The sequence below is a fragment of the Muntiacus reevesi genome, chromosome 9, assembly GCF_963930625.1.
Source record: "Muntiacus reevesi chromosome 9, mMunRee1.1, whole genome shotgun sequence".
NCBI classification, from domain to species: Eukaryota; Metazoa; Chordata; class Mammalia; order Artiodactyla; family Cervidae; genus Muntiacus; species Muntiacus reevesi.
Window position 1 is genome coordinate 40,252,012 of NC_089257.1, and position 22,458 is coordinate 40,274,469.

At 42.7% G+C, this 22,458-nt stretch overlaps 2 protein-coding genes across 2 annotated transcripts; both read right to left on the minus strand.

Annotated features, from left to right (window-relative positions):
* Positions 1-413: 413 nt before the first annotated feature.
* Positions 414-1,382, minus strand: LOC136174055 (olfactory receptor 52L1-like). The gene has a single exon (XM_065943865.1). It carries the CDS (start codon positions 1,380-1,382, stop codon positions 414-416), a length of 969 nt encoding a protein of 322 aa, XP_065799937.1.
* An 18,677-nt stretch (positions 1,383-20,059) lies between these two features.
* LOC136175765 (olfactory receptor 52K1-like) lies at positions 20,060-21,064 on the minus strand. The gene has a single exon (XM_065945991.1). The coding sequence runs from the start codon at positions 21,062-21,064 to the stop codon at positions 20,060-20,062; it is 1,005 nt and encodes a 334-aa protein (XP_065802063.1).
* Positions 21,065-22,458: the final 1,394 nt, after the last annotated feature.

Genomic DNA, 22,458 nt, shown 5'->3' on the forward strand with positions numbered 1-22,458 from the left:
TGGGCACCAGGGAAGGGTCTGTCCTGTATTACTTGTTTCAAACTGTGTTCAGGGCAAATGATCATCTGCATGACTTTATATAATTCCAGTAGAGCTTCATATATCCAGGTATTTATTGGGGACTTTCTCAGGAGTCAGGGAGAAGAGGACAGAGAAATGAAACTAACAGGGATAAAGAGGGGAAAACAATTTTATTTTGGGGTTGAAAAACAGCATTCTAAGGATTCAAAAAGGATTAGTTTACCAACAGTGAACCCGCTATTGAGCCTGTAATCTCAGGAAATTCCAGCGTGTCCCTCAGTACTGCCGGTTTATCTCTTGTTCCCAGAGGTCACAGCCCCAATCTCCCATATTGAGGAAGTTCACCCTGGCAGTTACCCTTTCACTTTCATATTTTGCAGCCTCTCTGACTTCTACCTAACTTCCCGGGCTAGTTCCTTTCCACAGAACGTCTTTTCTATATGCTGTCGGATCTCTCTGGTCCTCACCCCATAAATGACTGGATTCAAGGTTCCTGGGAGCAGCAAATAGATGGCACTGAGGAGGTTCTGGACATCCTGAGACACAGTCTTGGCTACTCGGAAAACAATCGAAGTGGAGAGACCAGAGAGGTAGATGGTGAGGATGACCAGTAAGTGGGAGCCGCACGTGTGCAAGGCCTTGGCTCGGGCTCCCCCAGAAGATATCCGGAAGGCAGCATAGACGATGCGGGTGTAGGAGGTCCCCAGCAAAGCTAGATCAAAGCTCACAGTGGCCAACCGCATGGCCAGTCCCAAATGGTTGTTGAAGGTCAAGTCTCCACAAGCTATACTCAGCAGTGCAATGTACTCGCAGGTGAAATGTCGGATCACTGCTGTCCGGCAAAATCGAGCTCGTGAGGTTAGCACAACCAACGGCACCGCCACTCCTAGGCTCCGTGTCAGGGCAAAAAAGGCCAGCACACCCAGCAAACGGGAGGTCATCAGGCCACTGTAGCGGAGTGGGTGGCAGATGGCCACATAGCGGTCTAGGGCCATGGCCAGCAGGAGGTTGTAGTCCAGAAGGAGAGTGAAGTAGATGAAGAACATCTGGGCCAGGCAGCCATGCAGTGATATGGGGTTAGCATAATGCACAAAGCCTTCCAGCATTTTGGGCATCACTGCTGTAGCAGCACAGATGTTAACAGCCAGGAGCAGGGCAATGAGCATGTACATGGGCTGATGCAGGCTCCGCTGGGCTGCCACTGTGTGGATGACCAGGGCATTGGCAGAGATAATGGTCACATAGAGGAAAGTAAGAGGTAGGACCAAGAAGGGCCTCCATTCCGACAATCCAGGAAAGCCCACCAGGAAGAAGTTGGTGTAGGAAGAGTTAAAGGTGCTGGTATTTCCATCCTCACCCATTGGCTTTGGCCCTGGGCTGGCCCCAGAAGTGGGGATCAGAGACTGTTAGAACAAAACAGTCAGTGGAAGAAAAATGATTTCTATTGCTATTTTGGGGCCTGAGGGGTTTGTGATGAAGATCCACCTCTTCATGTATCTATGGCCATATCTATGGCCACTCTGGGGGAATAGACAGGTATTGTGTCAGGTGTAATGGGAGCTACAAAGGTGAAAAAGACATTCTTTGTCTTCAGGGAGCTCTTAGCTTATGTACATGAGGTATAAACTTACAAGATACTGTTTATCAGGACTTCCCTGATGGTCCAGGAAAGACTCTGAGCTTCCAATGCAGGAGGCCCAGGTTTGATCCCTGGTCTGGAAACTATATCCCATATACCACAACTAAGACTTAGTACAGCCAAAAAAATAAATTTATTTTTTTTTTAGAAAATAAATTTTTTAAAAAGATATTCTTTCTGTGATATTCCTGATATTCGATTGCTGAGTAAAAAGGTTCAGAGGAAACTAGGTATGGTGTAGGAGAGAAGAAAAAGGAGTGATGGCCCAGAGGCACTAAAAAGGATGAAGAAGATCCTTGATTAGGAGGAAGAAAAGTATATGAGGAATCTTTGGTCTAAGAAACCTGGAAAGGACCAAGTAGGGGTTCTTGGGAGCGAGTAAACTACCAGGCTCGTCTATCCATGGGATTCTCTAGGCAAGAATACTGGAGTGGGTTGCCATGTCCTTCTCCAGGGGACCTTCCCAACCCAGGGATCAAACCCACATCTCTTAACATCTGCATTGGCAAGTGGGTTCTTTACCACCAGCACCACCTGGGAAGCCTCCACGTTTGGTCTAAGAAACCTGGGAATGACCATGCAGGGGTTTATTGGAGTGAAGAACCAGTGAGGAATGATGGTCTCACTTTTGTGCCTGGGGTACACTCTGTGTCAAGGATAGAGGAAGCTGCTGAGCAGAACTTCTGTCTTCTTGAACACAAAACACAGGCCACAGAGACATCTCTTTCTAAGACCCTCTCGACTGGCTGAGGGGCCTCTTGCCTGGGCTTGCCCCCAGTGGATAATGCTTGCTTTCCTTTTAGAAAGTGAGTCCTGGGAGAGCAGGAGTAACAGCACACTTCTGTTGTGTTCTCTGGAGCTCTAAGCACAGAGCCACCATAGGCACAGAGGAGGTGTTAGAACATTGCTTGTTGATAGGTGAATGAGGAAAAGGGAGAAGGTGGTAGGAAGCTAGTCAGCGGGGCTCTGAAGAGCAGTGATTTCAAAGCTTTGGCCTGGTTTTTGTATAACTAGGATAATAAAAGATATGTGATTCAGTACTGGGCCCACATCTTACCCAGATTCTTAGGGAATCTTAGGGAGCACCATTTGGTGGTGGTAGGTGTGATGATAAGAGGAATTAACACTGACACACATAAGAATAGCTGACACCTATTGGACATTTACCTTATGTCAGGTAGAGTTCTAAATGGTTTCACATATTAATTTTTTCAATCTTCTTAATTCTACTGAAAAAGAAAGTGAGGCACAGAGAGATTAAGTCTAGTTCTACAGCTGTTAAATGGCAGGCCTGGATTTGAAGTCAGACAGACTCCGGAGTGCATGCTCTTAACCACGTCAGGATGATCAACTTGTTCTGCTGTGCCTGAGGTGTTCCTGGTGTTAGAGCTGAACATGTGGGGTCCCAGGAAAGTTTTCAGGCAAACCAGGCAGTTGATCATTTTACTATTTTCACTAGTAACCTTGAAGATTAGAGAAGTCTCATAAATTGTAGGGCTTCCCTGGTGGCTCAGTGGTAAAGAATCCACCTGCCAATGCAGGAGACACAAGAGACTTGGGTTTGATCCCTGTGTCAGGAAGATCCCCTGGAGTAGGAAATGACAACCCACTCCAGTATTCTTCCTTGGGAAATCCCATGGACAGAGGAGCCTGGCGGGTACAGTCCATAGTGTCACGAGTCAGACATGACTTAGTGACTAAACAACAATACAACATAACTTGTAGAGCAGCCAGGAAGAAACGTTCTTCCTCCTTAGAGATGTGAATGCAGTGTCTCTGAAAATCAGTATTTATACTGGTGTTACTATAGCCACTCTCTGGATACTCAGAAGAGTACAGAGAAGCATCCTTAAGTTCACAGGGAGCCCTCTATATAGGAACTGGATTTGGAATTCCAGGGCCCACCCTGGAATGTGTTTCTGGAACTCTTAGAGCATTGTTTTAGACAGAATAACTCAGATTTTGGGAAATGCACTTCTGTTGTGGTTGGGCCAGACAACCCTTGTGGGGATGCGGTAAAAGTCCTTAGGGGAGTTCTGTTGAAGATGGTCCAGTGGGGTGGAATTGAGAATCTGAGAGCGAAGGAGGTGAGAAGGGACCTGTGATAGAATAAAGGAGTGAGGAGGAAAATGCAGCCTGGAGGATCAGTGGCCAGGAAGACATTCAGGGACCCGTGCTCCTTCTCTTCCCAAATGCCGTAGGGTTGTCATCCTTAAGGGGTAGAAACGGCTGGTGTGGGCTGCCCACAAACCTCTCACCTTTTACAAGGGTGCTCTATCTCCATCATGTGAACTGTTTTGTATCTTAAGATTACTTAAGTAAACTAATAAAAGAGCTTCTTTGACACTGGACCCCAAAGCATCCAGTAAAGGAAAGATGTAATAACAACCTCCTCAAGGAGGGGCATCTTGAAAGATGAGGAGATCAGTTTACTGTCTAATGAAGGTCTTAAAAGAGATAAAGAGATGTTTCTAGAGACAGATCAATCAGACTTAAGAACCAACTGGAAGTGGAGAGAGACAGAGGAATCAACAATAATTATAAGGTTTCTTCTTGTTGTTTCAGCCATGATGACTACATTAAAGCTGCTAAATCCTGAGGAAGGAACAACAGGGTTGGGGTGTTGGGAGGTACAGTCAATAAACACATTTGAATGTCATGAAAACTCACAAATGGAGAGATGCCTAGTCGTCAACAACTGGAAATGAGAGGGGAGTGCTCAGAGGAAGGATTGAAACTAGAGATGGGGATGATAATTTTATTAAGGGCATGAGATAGAATCCTGAGGGGCAGACAGAATAACTAGTGTCAGTGAAGGAGACATAAAGAGTAGAGGGATGGAGTGAGAGCCAGGAGCAAACGGGATTCTGGAAACCAGAGGAGGAAATGTTCTGCTGCTTTGGAGGCTTCATGGTAAAGAATAGCTCAGTCAATAAAGAATCTGCCTGCAATGCAAGAGACTCCAGATTGATTTCTGGGTTGGGAAGATCCGCTGGAGAAGGGATAAGCTACCCACTCCAGTATTCAGGCCTGGAGAATTCCATGGATTGTGTAGTCCATGGGGTTGCAAACAGTCAGACACAACTGTGGGTTTCCCTCATAACTCAGTTGGTAAAGAATCTGTTTGCAATGTAGGAATCTGCTTGAGATGCAGGAGACTGGGGTTCGATTCCTGGGTCCGGAAGATCCCCTGGAGAAGGAAATGGCAACCCACTCAAGTATTCTTGCCTGGAAAATTCCATGGCCAGAGGAGCCTGGTGGGCTACTGTCCATGGGGCTGCAAGAGTCAGACACGACTTAGGGCCTAAAGAACCACACAGAAGCAAAAGACCAACACAGCTAAATCTCCCTGCAAGGCTTATTGTTCTGAGTAGCAGGGGAGGGAACAGGAAAGAGGGCTGAGATGAAGAGGCCAGACATCATGTGCTCTTTGCAGAAAAAAGCACGGCTCCTCCACTGTGAGAGTCAACACTGCAGACAAGAGCTCCTTGGACTTCCTCCTCCCCACACATGGACTACTGTGCTCATCTTTCTTCCTCTGTTCCCAGTAAGAGTCCCAGTAAAAGAGATGTCTCTCTTTTCTCTCCCCACTCCCTCTTTTTTTTTTCCCCCCTACACCATGCAGCTTGTGGGATCTTAGTTCCCCTATCAAGGATTGAACCCAAGCCCTCTGCACTGTAAGCATGGAGTCTTAACCACTGACCCTCCAGGGAAGTCCCTCTCCTCTCTTTTGTCCTCAGGTTATCTTCTACTTCTTCCCTTCTTATCCCTTGAATATGGAGTTCAAGTCTGTCTGGTGAAAATAAACTCTTCCATAACTTCATTCAGCCCTCAAGCTTCCAATCTTTCTCGTCATCACTGAAGCCAAGGCCCTGGACATGTCTTTATCATGCAGTAATCGCTGAATTGCTGATCAGGCTCCCGACTAGACCGAAGGTGTTGCTGGTGGGGCAACCGTGTCTTATTCCTCTCTCCTCTCTGTCCTGGTACCCAGCATAGGGCCCACTGCAGAGCACCTGCTCAGTAAGTGTTGTGTTACAAGAATACATAATGCACCAAGGAATTTTAATAAGCATTCTCGTGTATGACTAACTTAGAGTAGTCCTTTGAGGTTGAGTGAATAAATGAGTGAATGAATGAAAAACAAACCCCATCAAGGCTCAGAGATTCCAAGTGATTTGCTTAGTCTCACCTAGCAAGAAGAGCTAGGTCTTCTTGGACTCTTCTGTCTGTACCACAGTTCTTCCCTCGCATCCACTCATGAGACAGCATCAGACAGGCTCCAAGTAGTCTTAGCCTCAGCATCAATACTACGAGTTAGAATTTATTGAGTACTTACTGTACACCAGGCATAATTCCCAAGGCTTTTCCATTTGGTATCTCTAATATTCAAAGCAACTCTAAGAGATGAACACTATTTATTAACCCAGTTTACAGATGGAAATACTGAAGCTCAAAGACAATCATTTTCTTAAAGTATCATAGATGTTAAATGATAGCTGGGATGTGATGTAGGTTTTTCAGTGGTGAAGCTCAACGCCAATCTCAGGCTTACCTGCCTCAAATCCCCCATAAGTCCTCTGTCTTTTCGTGCCCAAGCTCTCTGTGGCAGCCTCCTGTTGGGTTGTGGCCTGCTATGGCTTTGGTATCACCTCTGAAAAGGTAAGGCCTTAGGTCTGTGCCCAACTCCAAGGCGCTGCTATGAGGTTGAGGGGAGGGATGGATAAGTAGACCTGTGACTCCGGAGGATTCCCAGTGGAGGATGAGATTCCCAGTGGGTAAGCATTTCCAGGGACTCAAAGGAGAAAGCAATGAGAAACCCAGGAAAATTGAAGGAGGGCCCCAGGGAGAGAGGCAGTGTGGAGATGATGGTGTACTAACATTTTTATTTCTATGGCTCTAGTTTTTTCTCACAGAGTGGTCATGTCTGCAGAGGGGTTCCCCCACTTTACAGATGAGCCATTAGAGACTCAGAGAGCAAGTCAGGGTTCAGGGAGGCTTCCATCCCAGTGGATTAACAGACTGGGGATGACTGGGATGACCTGGGGCTCTGCTGAGGGGAAGGAGCTCCTGCAATTTGGGGGTCAGCCAAAGGCAGGAAGGGGCATTTGGGTGACAGTGAAAAGTGGTGTGTGTGCATGTACACATATGCGTGTGCATGAGTGCCTGAGCATGTATGCACTCATTGAAATTGATGAGGCCATTTCCCAGAATGGGTGACTGAGGGGCTTGTGTGGGAGATGACTTTGGTGTGGGTTGTACTGTGAGCAGCCAGGACTCACAGAGGCAGGGGTGGCTCCTTCAGGGAGGCATCACCAGTTTGTCCTCTGGAATTTGAAAGTGGTAGCACTGGGAAGCTCTTTTTCTACTTTCTTTGGAATAACTATCTTTCATGATTTCATTTTATATTCGTTGTTGGCTTACAAGCTCTGCCTCTTAGTGGTTGCCTTAAGATTTGTAGTACGCATCTTTAACTTACCATAACCTACTTTTAAATAGTATTATGCCACTTCAATGAAGAGTACAAGATCCTTGCAGCAAGATTCTTTCATTGCCCCTCTTCCATTGTTTGTGTTATTGTTGTCATTTGCTTTATTTATGCTTAAATTATAAACTTCACAATACATTTGTATATATTTTGGGTTTTATACAGTTCATTATGTTCTAAAGAGATTTAGAAAAATAAGAAAAAATTAATATTTGCTTGCAAAATTCATTAATATTGTATGTGGCTATAGCTTATTGCTAGTATCCAGTGTATAAATGTATCATAATCTATTTACATATTTCATTGCTGAGGGACATTAATGTTGTTTCTGTTTGTTCCTAATTAGGGATAAGGCCAGTATAAATTGTTTTGTGTATGTATTTTGATGCTCATGTGCCTGAGGAGATTTCCTGGATCAAAGGGTATGCATAAATATCTTTGATTTTACTGGAATATGGCAACTTGTCTTCCAAAGTAGTTGTACCAATCTATTAATATAACCTTCTTCCTTCTGACTTAAATCATAAATGACTAACATTTGAATTCTGAAATAGAGTGGACAAATACCTTTTCATATGCTTATTTTCTGAAGTGACTGTAAAGTCTTTTATCTCTCTATGTTACCTTCTGATAAACTAAGTTATCTGTCTTTTTCTTACTGATTTGTAGTTATTCTTTATATTTTCTGGATACTAGTTCTTTGTTGGATAAATGTATTATAAGTATCTTCCCCAAATCTGTGGCTTGCTTTTTCACTTGCTTATGACATCTTTTGATTGAGACCGTGTCTAGTACATTGGATACCTTTGTACAAATTATAAAAATACTCCCTTTCTAATGGGTTGGTAAGTGTAATGTGGGCTGAATTTAAACTTTCACTTGCTCTGTCAGATGTCTTTGTGCAGATTACCTATATAATATATTACATAACAGTGGCAGCTCTGCTTCTGATTATCCAAATTCTAAATTTTAATATAGTCAAATTTATCACTTCTTTCCTTTAGGTAGTCAAATTTTTATCACTTTTTTCTTTCTTTTATAATAAGTTAGTACTTGTATTCTACTTAGAAAGACTTTCATTACTCCAATGTTGCAATGATATATTTCTTTATTTTATAAAACTTTATGGTTTGGATTTTAACATTTTATTTAATTAATTTATTTTTTTATCTGGATTTTATTTTATTTTATTTTATTTTTCAGTGGGTTTTGTCATACATTGATATGAATCAGGCATAGAGTTACACATATTCACCATCCTGATCCCCCCTCCCCACTCCCTCTCCACCCGATTCCTCTGGGTCTTCCCAGCCCACCAGGCCTGAGCACTTGACTCATGCATCCCACCTGGGCTGGTGATCTGTTTCACCATAGATAATATACATGCTGTTCTTTCGAAACATCCCACCCTCACCTTCTCCCACAGTGTTCAAAAGTCTGTTCTGTACTTCTGTGTCTCTTTTTCTGTTTTGCATATAGGGTGATCGTTACCATCTTTCTAAATTCCATATATATGTGTTAGTATACTGTAATGTTCTTTATCTTTCTGGCTTACTTCACTCTGTATAATGGGCTCCAGTTTCATCCATCTCATTAGAACTGATTCAAATGAATTCTTTTTAATGGCTGAGTAATATTCCATGGTGTATATGTACCACAGCTTCCTTATCCATTCATCTGCTGATGGGCATCTAGGTTGCTTCCATGTCCTGGCTATTGTAAACAGTGCTGCGATGAACGTTGGGGTGCACGTGTCTCTTTCAGATCTGGTTTCCTCAGTGTGTATGCCCAGAAGTGGTATTGCTGGGTCATATGGCAGTTCTATTTCCAGGTTTTTAAGAAATCTCCACACTGTTTTCCATAGTGGCTGTACTAGTTTGCATTCCCACCAACAGTGTAAGAGGGTTCCCTTTTCTCCACACCCTCTCCAGCATTTATTGCTTGTAGACTTTTGGATAGCAACCATCCTGTCTGGCGTGTAATGGTACCTCATTGTGGTTTTGATTTGCATTTCTCTGATGAGTGATGTTGAGCATCTTTTCATGTGTTTGTTAGCCATCTGTATGTCTTCTTTGGAGAAATGTCTGTTTAGTTCTTTGGCCCATTTTTTGATTGGGTCATTTATTTTTCTGGAATTGAGCTTCAGGAGTTGCTTGTATATTTTTGAGATTAATCCTTTGTCTGTTTCCTCATTTGCTATTATTTTCTCCCAATCTGAGGGCTGTCTTTTCACCTTACTTATAGTTTCCTCTGTTGTGCAAAAGCTTTTAATTTTCATTAGGTTCCATTTGTTTATTTTTGCTTTTATTTCCAATATTCTGGGAGGTGGGTCATAGAAGATCTCACTGTGATTTATGTCGGAGAGTGTTTTGCCTATGTTCTCCTCTAGGAGTTTTATAGTTTCTGGTCTTACATTTAGATCATTAATCCATTTTGAGTTTATTTTTGTGTATGGTGTTAGAAAGTGTTCTAGTTTCATTCTTTTACAAGTGGTTGACCAGTTTTCCCAGCACCACTTGTTAAAGAGATTGTCTTTTTTCCATTGTATATCCTTGTCTCCTTTGTCAAAGATAAGGTGTCCATAGGTTCGTGGATTTATCTCTGGGCTTTCTATTCTGTTCCATTGATCTATATTTCTGTCTTTGTGCCAGTACCATACTGTCTTGATGACTGTGGCTTTGTAGTAGAGTCTGAAGTCAGGCAGGTTGATTCCTCCAGTTCCATTCTTCTTTCTCAAGATTACTTTGGCTATTCGAGGTTTTTTGTATTTCCATACAAATTGTGAAACTATTTGTTCTAGTTCTGTGAAAAATACCGTTGGTAGCTTGATAGGGATTGCATTGAATCTATAGATTGCTTTGGGTAGAATAGCCATTTTGACAATATTGATTCTTCCAATCCATGAACACGGTGTGTTTCTCCATCTGTTTGTGTCCTCTTTGATTTCTTTCATCAGTGTTTTATAGTTTTCTATGTATAGGTCTTTCGTTTCTTTAGGTAGATATACTCCTAAGTATTTTATTCTTTTTGTTGCAATGGTGAACAAACAATTGTTTCCTTAATTTCTCTTTCTGTTTTTTCATTGTTAGTACATAGGAATGCAAGGGATTTCTGTGTGTTAATCTTATATCCTGCAACTTTACTATATCCATTGATTAGCTCTAAGAATTTTCTGGAAGAGTCTTTACGGTTTTCTATGTAGAGGATCATGTCATCTGCAAACAGCGAGAGTTTCACTTCTTCTTTTCCTATCTGGATTCCTTTTACGTCTTTTTCTGCTCTGATTGCTGTGGCCAAAACTTCCAACACTATGTTGAATAGTAGTGGTGAGAGTGGGCACCCTTGTCTTGTTCCTGATTCCAGAGGAAATGCTTTCAATTTTTCACCATTGAGGGTGATGCTTGCTGTGGGTTTGTCATATATAGCTTTTATTATGTTGAGGTATGTTCCTTCTATTCCTGCTTTCTGGAGAGTTTTAATCATAAATGAGTGTTGAATTTTGTCAAAGGCTTTCTCTGCATCTATTGAGATAATCATATGGTTTTTATCTTCCAATTTGTTAATATGGTGTATTACGTTGATTGATTTGCAGATATTAAAGATTCCTTGCATTCCTTGGATAAAGCCCACTTGGTCATGGTGTATGATTTTTTTAATATGTTATTGGATTCTGTTTGCTAGAATTTTGTTAAGGATTTTTGCGTCTATGTTCATCAGTGATATTGGCCTGTAGTTTTCTTTTTTTGTGGCATCTTTGTCTGGTTTTGGAATTAGGGTGATGGTGGCTTCATAGAATGAGTTTGGAAGTTTACCTTCATCTGCAATTTTCTGGAAGAGTTTGAGTAAGATAGGTGTTAGCTCTTCTCTAAATTTTTGGTAGAATTCAGCTGTGAAGCCATCTGGTCCTGGGCTTTTATTTGCTGGAAGATTTTTGATTACAGTTTCGATTTCCTTGCTTGTGATGGTTCTGTTAAGATCTTCTATTTCTTCCTGGTTCAGTTTTGGAAAGTTATACTTTTCTAAGAATTTGTCCATTTCTTCCAAGTTGTCCATTTTATTGGCATAGAGCTGCTGGTAGTAGTCTCTTATGATCCTTTGTATTTCAGTGTTGTCTGTTGTGATCTCTCCATTTTCATTTCTAATTTTGTTAATTTGGTTCTTCTTTCTTTGTTTCTTAATGAGTCTTGCTAATGGTTTGTCAATTTTGTTTATTTTTTCAAAAAACCAGCTTTTAGCTTTGTTGATTTTTGCTATAGTCTCTTTAGTTTCTTTTGCATTTATTTCTGCCCTAATTTTTAAGATTTCTTTCCTTCTGCTAACCCTGGGGTTCTTCATTTCTTCCTTCTCTAATTGCTTTAGGTGTAGAGTTAGGTTATTTATTTGGCTTATTTCTTGTTTCTTGATGTAAGCCTGTAATGCTATGAACCTTCCCCTTAGCACTGCTTTTACAGTGTCCCATAGGTTTTGGGTTGTTGTGTTTTCATTTTCATTCATTTCTATACATATTTTGATTTCTTTTTTGATTTCTTCTATGATTTGTTGGTTATTCAGAAGCGTGTTATTTAGCCTCCATATGTTTGAATTTTTAACAATTTTTTTCCTGTAATTGAGATCTAATCCTACTGCGCTGTGGTCAGAAAAGATGACTGGAATGATTTCAATTTTTTTTGAATTTTCCAAGACCAGATTTATAGCCTAGGATGTGATCTATTCTGGAGAAGGTTCCGTGTGCACTTGAGAAAAAGGTGAAGTTGATTGTTTTGGGGTGAAATGTCCTATAGATATCAATTAGGTCTAGCTGGTCCATTGTGTCATTTAAGGTTTGTGTTTCCTTGTTAACTTTCTGTTTAGTTGATCTATCCATAGTTGTGAGTGGGGTATTAAAGTCTCCCACTGTTATTGTGTTACTATTAATTTCCTCTTTCATACTCATTAGCATTTGCCGTACATATTGCGGTGCTCCTATGTTGGGTGCATATATATTTATAATTGTTATATCTTCTTCTTGGATTGATCCTTTGATCATTATGTCGTGTCCTTCTTTGTCTCTTTTCACATCCTTTATTTGAAAGTCTATTTTATCTGATATGAGTATTGCAACTCCTGCTTTCTTTTGGTCTCCGTTTGCGTGAAATATTTTTTTCCAGCCCTTCGCTTTTAGTCTGTATGTGTCTCTTGTTTTGAGGTGGGTCTCTTGTAGACAGCATATATAGGGGTCTTGTTTTTGTATCCATTCAGCCAATCTTTGTCTTTTGGTTGGGGCATTCAACCCATTTACATTTAAGGTAATTACTGATAGGTGTGGTCCCGTTGCCATTTACTTTCTTGTTTTGGGTTCACGTTTATACAACCTTTCTGCATTTCCTGTCTAGAGAAGATCCTTTAGCATTTGTTGAAGAGCTGGTTTGGTGGTGCTGAATTCTCTCAGCTTTTGCTTGTCTGTAAAGCTTTTGAATTCTCCTTTATATCTGAATGAGATCCTTGCTGGGTACAGTAATCTAGGTTGTAGGTTATTCTCTTTCATTACCTTCAGTATGTCCTGCCATTCCCTTCTGGCCTGGAGGGTTTCTATTGATAGATCAGCTGTTATCCTTATGGGAATCCCTTTGTGTGTTATTTGTTGTTTCTCCCTTCCTGCTTTTAGAATTTGTTCTTTGTGTTTGATCTTTGTTACTTTGATTAATATGTGTCTTGGGGTGTTTCGCCTTGGGTTTATCCTGTTTGGGACTCTCTGGGTTTCTTGGACTTGGGTGGCTATTTCCTTCCCCATTTTAGGGAAGTTTTCAGCTATTATCTCCTTGAGTATTTTCTCATGGCCTTTCTTTCTGTCTTCTTCTTCTGGGACTCCTATGATTCAAATGTTGGGGCGTTTCACATTGTCCCAGAGGTCCCTGATGTTGTCCTCATTTCTTTTGATTCTTTTTTCTTTTTTCCTCTCTGCTTCATTTATTTCCACCATTTTATGTTCTACCTCACTTATCCTATCTTCTGTCTCCGTTATTCTACTCTTGGTTCCCTCCAGAGTGTTTTTGATCTCATTCATTGCATTATTCATTTTTAATTGACTCTTTTTTATGTCTTCTAGGTCTTTATTAAACATTTCTTGCATCTTTTCAATCTTTGTCTCCAGGCTATTTATCTGTAACTTCATTTTGCTTTCAAGATTTTGGATCATTTTTATTATCATTATTCTAAATTCTTTTTCAGGTAGATTCCCTATCTCCTCCTCTTTTGTTTGACTTGGTGGGCTTTTTTCATGTTCCTTTACCTGTTGGGTATTTCTCTGCCTTTTCATCTTGTTTAGATTGCTGTGTCTGGAGTGGGCTTTCTGTATTCTGGAGGTCTGTGGTTCCTTTTTATTGTGGAGGTTTTACCCAGTGGGTGGGGTTAGACGATTGACTTGTCAAGGTTTCCTGGTTAGTGAAGCTTGCATCGGTGTTCTGGTGCGTGGATCTTGATTTCTTCTCTTTGGAGAGCAATGGAGTGCCCAGTGATGAGTTTTGAGATGGGTCTATGTGTTAGGTGTGACCTTGGGCAGTCTGTATGTTGACGTTCAGGGCTATGTTCCTGCGTTGCTGGAGAATTTGTGTGGTATGTCTTGCTCTAAAACTTATTGGCTCTTGGGTGGTGGTTGGTTTCAGTGTAGGTATGGAGGCTTTTGGACGGTCACTTATTACTTAAAGATCCATGTAGTCAGGAGTTTTCCGGTGTTCTCAGGTTTTGGGCTTACGTCTCCTGCCTCTGGATTTCAGTTTTATTCTTCCCGTAGTCTCAGGACTTCTCCAACTATACAGCACTGATAATAAAACTTCTAGGTTAATGGTGAAAAGATTCTCCCCCGTTAGGGACACCCAGAGAGGTTCACAGAGTTACATGAAGAAGAGGAGAGGGAGGAGGGAGATAGAGATGAGCAGGAGGAGAAAAAGGGGGACTCAAGAGGAGAGAGACAGATCTACGAAGTTGTCTGATTCCAGAGTGTTCTCCGTAGCCCAGACACCCACAAAGATTCACAGAATTGGATTGGGAAGAGAAGGGGAAAGGAGGAAATAGAGGTGTTCTGAGGTAGAAAACAGAGAGTCAAGATTGGGAGAGAATAATCAACACACTCCTGAATAAAAATGGGAGCTGAATATTGGATTCTTAAATGTTCACAATTTATATCATATATTGAAAAACAAAAATTAAAAATCTAGAGTAGAGTTTAGACTCTTAAAAATACTATATTAAAAACAAAAACCAAAACACACAAAAAATTTTTAGAAATATATATGAAGTTTGGTTTAGAAATATGGCTTCTCCTCTTTTTTTTTTTTTTCCTGTAAGGTTATAGTGTATTGAAAATGAAAATTAAGGAGTAGTAAGAGGAGTACTAGAGGATTTTAAAGGAAATAAGAGAAAAAGAAAAATAGAAAATTGAAGAGAAGAAGAAAAAAGAAAAGAAAAGAAAGAAGAAAAAGAAAAAAAAAGAAAGAAAAAAATTGTTTTATCTAATTAAAAAAATCGTAAAAATCTATGAAAATGAAAGTTAAGGAGTAATGGGGGAGTAATAGGGAATTTAAAGGAAAATAAAAGAGAAAAAAGAAAAAAGATTTTTTTCTTACTTAAAAAAAAAAGAAAAAAAGAAAAAAAAGAAAAAATATATCTAGGAATTTCTCTGGAGCTGTTGCGGTCAGTGTGGGTTCGGCTCAGTTTCAGATAGCTGCTCGTTCCAGCTTACACTTCTCGATATCTACAGGCCCCTTCTGGTGTAGTCAGTGTTTTCTACAGGGATTTTAATCTGTTGCACCGGTCCCTTCTGAAGCGGTTCCCTTTGTTTATTTGGCTTCTGTTGCCGGTCTCTTCCGCGCCTAATTTCCGCCCTGACACAGGCGGGCGGAGGTGGATTCTTATTCAGGTAGCTAGTTCCGTCGCGTTGCGGGGAGGGGCTGGCGCTATTTTCTCCCTCTGGGCTGCTCAGGCTCCCGGCTGCTCTGCATGGAGCGCGCCCCACACTGTGCGCGGTTCCAGCCCTCGGGTGATTCACAAAAGCGCGGAACCCAAAGCTGCGCCTGCGTTTTGTCCCTACGCCGCCCAAGTGGCTCAGGCAGCCAGGCGCTTGTCGGGTGCTCTCTCCCCGGGTGTGGCGCGTCTTCCGCCCTGCGCGATCCCAGCCTCAGTTTCCGCCCGCGCCAGTCGGGTGCGTGCGCCTTTTGCCCTCCGCGTCCCCAGCCCCAATCTCCGCCCGCACCGGTCGGGTGCGTGTGCTCTGTGTCTAGCCGCGACCCTCCTGGCGGATGTCGACCATCCAGATTCTCGGGAGGTCTTTGATTAGAAGGTGGAGGCCTGTTTGCAGTGCGATAGGGGATGCGGTCCTTGGGGCAGAGCCTGCCCCCTTCCCCTCCCCCCTGCCTCCTGCCTCCGGCGGGGCTGGGCCGGTCCGCAGCCTGCGAGCTCTTCTCTGGACTTTCTCGGTCCCTTTGTTCTGCGTATGGCCGGCAGTGTGTTGGACCGGTTAATATTCTCTCTCTCTTTTGCTGTCCTACAGTTCAAGTTGGCAACTCACAAAAGGTCCCTCCGATTGTCCTCAGGGCACTCAGGCCCGGACCCTGCCCCAAGCAATGCCGCCCGCTCCTCTCCGTTCCGCCCCCACTTGCTGGTGGCGGATGCGGGCGTCTGGGTTACTTTTCTGCTGGGAGTTGCTTTTAGGCTCGTAATCTGCGGGTTTTATTTACTGTTTCCCTCCCAGTCAGATTCAAACTCTGAGATTCAAACACTTCCCCCAGGTCCGCCAGTGCGAGGGTTTCCTGGTGTCTGGAAACGTCCTCTATTAAGACCCTTCCCAGGACGGGTCTCCATCCTTAGCTCTTTTGTCTCACTTTTTATCTTTCATATTTTGTCCTACCTCCTTTCGAAGACAATGGGCTGCTTCTCTGGGCGCCTGATGACCTCAGCTAGCGATCAGAAGTTGTTTTGTGAAGTTTGCTCTGCATTCAGTTATTCTTTTGATGAATTTCTAAGAGAGAAGGTGGTTTCCCTGTCCTACTCCTCAGCCATCTTGGCTCCTCCCCCTCGGATTTTAACATTTTAGACGTACCTTTCTTTAATATTTCTGATAAATAATAAAGTGTAATGTAGGAAATGGCAACCTGCTCTAGTATTCTTGCTTGGGAAATCCCATGGACAGTCGCTAAGTTGTGTCCCACTCTTTGCGACCTGATAGATTGAAGCACGCCATGCTTCCCTCTCCTTCACTATCTCCTGGAGGTTTGCTCAAATTCATGTCCATTGAGTCAGTGATGCCATCCAACCATCTCATCCTCTGTCTCCCCCTTCTCCTCCTGCTCTCAGTCTTTCCCAGTATCAAGGTCTTTTCCAATAAGTTGGTTCTTCATATCGGGTGGCCAAAGTATTGGAACTTCAGCTTCAGCATCAGTCCTTCCAATGCATTCTTGCCTGGGGAATTCCATGGACAGAGGAGCCTGGCGGGCTACAGTCCATGAGGTCACAGGGAGTCGGACATGACTGAGTAACTAACACACAGGAAGATGTTAGGCAATTTGATACCGTAAAGATGGAACTGAAAGAGAGATAAAATGCCAGGTGATTGCTTTGATATGTGTCTTCTAATTCTCTGAAAACTTCCTCTCACCTTTAGAACAGCAGGGCTCAGAGAAGGCTTTCTGTGCTAATATTTTCTTCTGTATATCTGCTTTTGTTCTTTGTTCTTCATGCCGACCAAGCAACTCAAACTTCAGGCATATCTAAATTTCAAACCAACATCTCATGGACTCTTGCTCTTTGCCATGTTGAACAATGTCTTGAGGTGCTAGCAGTGAACATGAAAGCAAAGCCTTGAGGGACTCGATGGAGAGGATTAGGACATGTTCCGTCATATTTTGAGATCATATCTGGAAGGTTTGGACAGTCATGGGACAGAGCAGTATCTGACACAGAAAGGAGTAGCCTCTTTTGACCAGAGAGAATTGTGACCCTCTGCCTCCCTTATATTTCCCCTAGGGCTATGATAGGTCACTGAATTTAATCAAGAAACATTTATTGGACTTCTTTGCAAGCTTGAATGTTTCTGGCAGAGATATGCTAGTAGCTAGTATATCCTTAGATCAAGAGTACCCTGAGGGTGAGGCTATTTCCTCCTGCAGGATGACGAGCTCGGTTCCTTCATCTATTTCAAAAGACCACAGCTCCCCCACCAACCCGGGTACTGCCCTCTTTATGCTTCTTTTTTTGTATACTCAAGCTTGGGAAGGATGACTTCTGTGCTGCTGTACTTTCCTGTTTCCAAGGACACTGTGAACACACCAACACGCTTGCCTATTCTTATCATGTGTTTGCCACTCCAAGTTCTTCCTAAGAAAAATCAAGAAATATGCCATTCCCCACCCCCTTATGGCTGCTATACTCATGACGTGTTGTTACTCTGAAATAGAGCTGGTGGAAAACTTGGGATATAGGTTGGAGTGGTGAAGATGACAGCAGGTTAGGCCTCCTTTCACTCGTGCTACCTAGGGGCTTTCATCTTCCCAGCCTGCCTGTCTTTCACTGGCCTTTTTTGGATGCCATCAGGTTCTGTTAGTGGCCTCTTGCTATGTGCTGGCAAACAACTATCTCCTGCCCTGAAGTGCTCAGTTTTTCCAAGGCTGATGATATTGGGTAGCCATATCTTGACATAATTAAAAAAAAAAGTAGTTCCCTAATGTTGCTTAAAATGATTGTTTTCCTAATTTTGCATCCCCTTCCTTCTTCATCATTATTATCCATAACTTCAAGATCCTTTCCTCATTTTCACAGAGGACATTGGCTCAGGCTAACTTTCCTCTTTAACCCTGGCTATTCTCCTGTACTGTGGTATGGATCATTCATGAAAATGATCTATCCAGCATCTTTGTTTAAGGGTTATTTGCCTTCTTCAACATCAGTGACATATTCTCTATACAGTCCAGGCTGCAAATACGTGATCATACTGTAGATCATCAACCGTAAATGCACCACCTCTGAAGTCTTCTATTTTAGTAGCTCTCTTTCAAACTGTCTTATTCCTTCCCCATAACATAACAGTCCCTACTTTTATATCTCATGATGACCTCTTGGCCTGTCATCTTTCTTCCATTGCTCAGAGTCCTCCTGTCACCCCTGCCCTTCACACGTTGGATGGCAGGGAACTCAATGGCCCTCTCTTCAGTACTCCTGTCCTGATGTACCCTGCTGACAGCTGGGTGAAAGCTGTTCCCAGACTGCTAAGTGTCTCTAGAGAAACATCACAGATGTGTACTTCTGTACACATCTTTACTCCTTCTCTCTGTATCCAAAGAAGAGTGTTCCTTTTCTCAAGATCCAGCATTTCTGCTTTGCTCTTGTTCCCATATGTCCCTCCTTTAATGGATCATCCTTTAATTTTCTCTCAACTAGTTCTCCTCTCCCTATGAGGCAGGTAATATTATTATCTCCCTTTTGCAGACGAGGAAACAAATTCAGAGAGAACTCCAAGATTGTCCCACGGTCCTCCCAACCTGTAAGTGGCTAAGCCAAGAATCAAACCCAGGTCTTTTCCTCTCCCAGTGTCACATTTTTTTTCTCCTCTGCAAAGTTTACGCACATCCTCTTGACCACCTTACCTTCCACCTAACTGCTGTCTATTCCCCTCCATAAACTTCTGTCTTGATGCACTCAGAATCATGGCAGTTCATTTCAGTCTCCATTCTGAGGCATTAACATCAATTGACTAATGCTTATGCCTCCTCTAAAAGGTAAAGTCCATGAGAGCAAGAACCACACTGTGCTCATCGTAGTATCCCCAGGACCCGAGGAAGGGAATTGCCCTTGTTAAAGTACTCATCAACTTCCAGCATATTACTTAGTCAAATCCTCATTCTCCTTGACCTATTAGAGGACTGAAACCTGCCAACCACTCCAACCTTCTTAAAATAGTCTCCTCCCTTGACTTTGGTGAGGCCATTCTGTCCTTGTTTTCCTCCTGCCTCCCTGATTCCTACACACAAATTCAACCTTTAGAAATCTCTTCCCTCTCCCTACCTCTCTTCATCCCCGTGTCTCTACTCAGGTCCAGGCTACCATTGTCTCTAGTGTCACAACCTCCAGGCTTGTTTCCCTCTAATACACACTCTACTGTGACTGCAGAGTGACTACTGTGAATCACAAGTGTGGTTTTGCCACTTCCCTGCTTCAGAGTCTTCAGTAGCTGCCTGGAGTTAAAATCTCAAACTTCTTATCATGACAGATAAGGCCTTTTATCATCTGGCCTCTACTTATCCACCCTCTGACCCACCCTCACTCCCCACCAGACCATCGTGCTCCCTCTGTGGGGGCCGCTGTGGACTTTCTGATCTCTATGCATGCCTCTGTGGCTCACCATGCTGTTTCTCTGGCCTAGCGTGCCTTTTTTCTTTCCATTTCCTTCGTCTCCAGCAAACACCTTACCTTATCCTTTACACACAAGCCAGATTCACCTTCTCTGTGAAGTGTTCCATGTCAGTGATTGCCCTTCCTATACGTTTCCACAGAATTTTGTTCATAAAGCTATTATTGACCATTACATGCCTTTATAGCTTGCTAGATTGGGACCTCTCTGAGGGGAGAAACCAGTTTTTTTTCTTTCTTTTCAAGTGTGTGGCTAACATGACATGTATACTAGATGTCTGGTGAATGAATGAATGAACGAATGAAAATTACATGCAGAAAGAAGGGGAGAAAATTGGGGAACCAGTGACAGAAGCTTATTTTGAAGTTGGTTACTGTGGAACTCTGGATGGATAGCCAGTTTTCAGAATATGCCTAGTAGATTCTCAAAGATGACTGTAGACAGCCAAAGCCAACATACAGCAGGGATGGATCACTTGCACATTTACCTACATGATAGTGAGAGTTGATTAGTAGGGCCTACAAGTCATGGAGAGTCAGGCAGGAAGCTCCCTATGTGAGGGCGGGGGCTGGAGCTTCTCACTGGAGACCTGGTGTTGTGCCCGTTGGAAGACAGTTGCCAGGTGCTGCCTGATTTCCTTGGTCCTGGCCCCATAGATGATGGGATTGACCAGACATGGAAGCAGCAGGTAGAAAGCGCTGAGCAGGTTGTGCACATCCTGGGAGGCAGTGCGGGCCACGCGGTAGACAATGGACGAGGACATGGTGGACGAGTAGACGGTGAAGATGACCAGCAGGTGGGAGCCACAGGTGTTCAGGGCCTTGGAACGTGCTCTGCCTGATGAAATTCGAAAGGCAGCATGGATGATGCGGGAGTAGGAGGCTCCTAGCAGCAGCATGTCCAGGACTCTGTTGAAGATGCGGACAGTGAGCCCCACAGTCTTGTTTAGGGAGATATCCCCACAGGAGAGCTTCATTAGGGCCATGTGCTCACAGGCAAAGTGGTGGATCACGTCCGAGCGACAGAAACGAACCCTGGAGGCCAGCCCCACCACTGGAGCAACGATGCAAGTGCTCCTAGTAGCTGCTGCCCCCAGCAGGCCAGCCAGCATCTGGCCTGTCACTATCTCTGGGTAGCGGAGAGGGTAGCAGATAGCGACATAGCGGTCCAGGGCCATGACCAGGAGGATGTTGCAGTCAAAGACAATGAGGAAGTAGATGCAGAACATCTGGACCAGACAGCGAGCCAGGGAGATGCGGCTGAACCGGGAGGAGAAGCTGAGCAGCATGGCAGGCACCACGGTGGTGGCGGCACAGAGGTTGACAGCCAGGAGCAGAGCTATGAGCAGGTACATGGGCTGGTGCAGGCTTCTCTGGGCCACCACCGTGTGGATGACCAGGGCGTTGGCAGAGACGATCACCAGGTAGATGCTGAGGAAGGGCAGCACCAGGAGGGCTCGGGACTCCTTCAGCCCCGGGAAACCCAGCAGGATGAAGCTGGCATAGGACAGGTTGGAGCTGCTGTTGGTCCATGATGACATCTTCTCTGGGGAATGGGATGGGGAGAAAAGAAGAGAAGGAGGCCTGGTTTCTGCACCTACTAGGGCTTGCCCCAGCTCTCCTAGGCTTTGAACTTCATGAATCTCCAATATCCCTAGAGAAAAAAATGACAGACTAAAGCTCATTATTTAATGAGATATGCATCTGTGGATAAATCTTTGCATTTCAAATAAATTCTTCAGGGTAGATATTAGATGTAGAATTATTGTATCATATAATATGAACATTTATGAAGCTGCAAGCTGATTTCCAAGAAAGTTGTCTGTCTTGTCATTGGTGCTAGTACTAAATTGACTTGAGTAAAAAAAAAAAATTTAATGCTTTGTTGGTTGAAAAATACTGCCTCATTTTAACTTGCATGTTGTCCTTTAGTTGTGGCATGTGGGATTTAGTTCCCACATATGAATTTTCTACTCCTATCTTTTGCCCATGTTCTACTAGGGATTGTTTCTCTTAGCAGTTTAAATATTAAAACCATTGTTTCCCCTTTTATCCATAGAAACAGATTTTCCAAATCTTGTTAGTATTGTTTTAAAAATATTTATTTGTTTATTTATTTAGATTGTGCTGGGTCTTAGTTGCTGCATGTGGCATGTGGGATTTAGTTCCATGACCAGGGATTGAACTTGGGACCACTGCATTGGGAGTGTAGAATCTTAGCCACTGGACCACCAGGGAAGTCCCTTGTTAGTATTTTTATCTTATTTATGATATTAAGACTAAGAGTTTTAAATTTATAAAATTAAATCTATCAACACCTCTTTGTGAGTTCTCTTCTTGGTTTATTAGAATGAGCCTCATTCAAAGATCAAAAAAATAGTATACTATATTTTGTTCTTCTTTAAAGCATGGCTTTATTTTTTTATTAAGTTTTGATATACATGAAATTCACTTTGCTATGTGACATTAAGTTATGATCTAAGTTGATATTTTTCTCTCAGGTAGCTAAATAATTGTTCTTGTTTCATTTCCTACACTGCTTTGTATTACAATCTTTATCCTGGATTAAGTTCTTACATGTGAAGTGGTTGTTTTATAGGTAGTGATATTGTTTGTTCTTGTGCCAATGCCGTGCTATTTTATATTTTTAAAATTTATTTATTAATTTTTAAAAGTGTACCATGCTATTTAAAAAATAAAGCTCTATTGAGATATAATTCAGATACACACACTGACATGTACAATTCAATGGTTTTTAGTAAATTCACAGTTGTGCAACTATTACCACAATCAACATTGTCATCACCCCAAATAGAAATCTGGTATCCCTCTTTTCCTCCAGCTCCTTCAGCCCTATGTAACCAATCACTAATCTACCTTCTGAGTCAGTGAATGTGCCTACTTTGAACAATTGATATTAATGGAATCATACAAT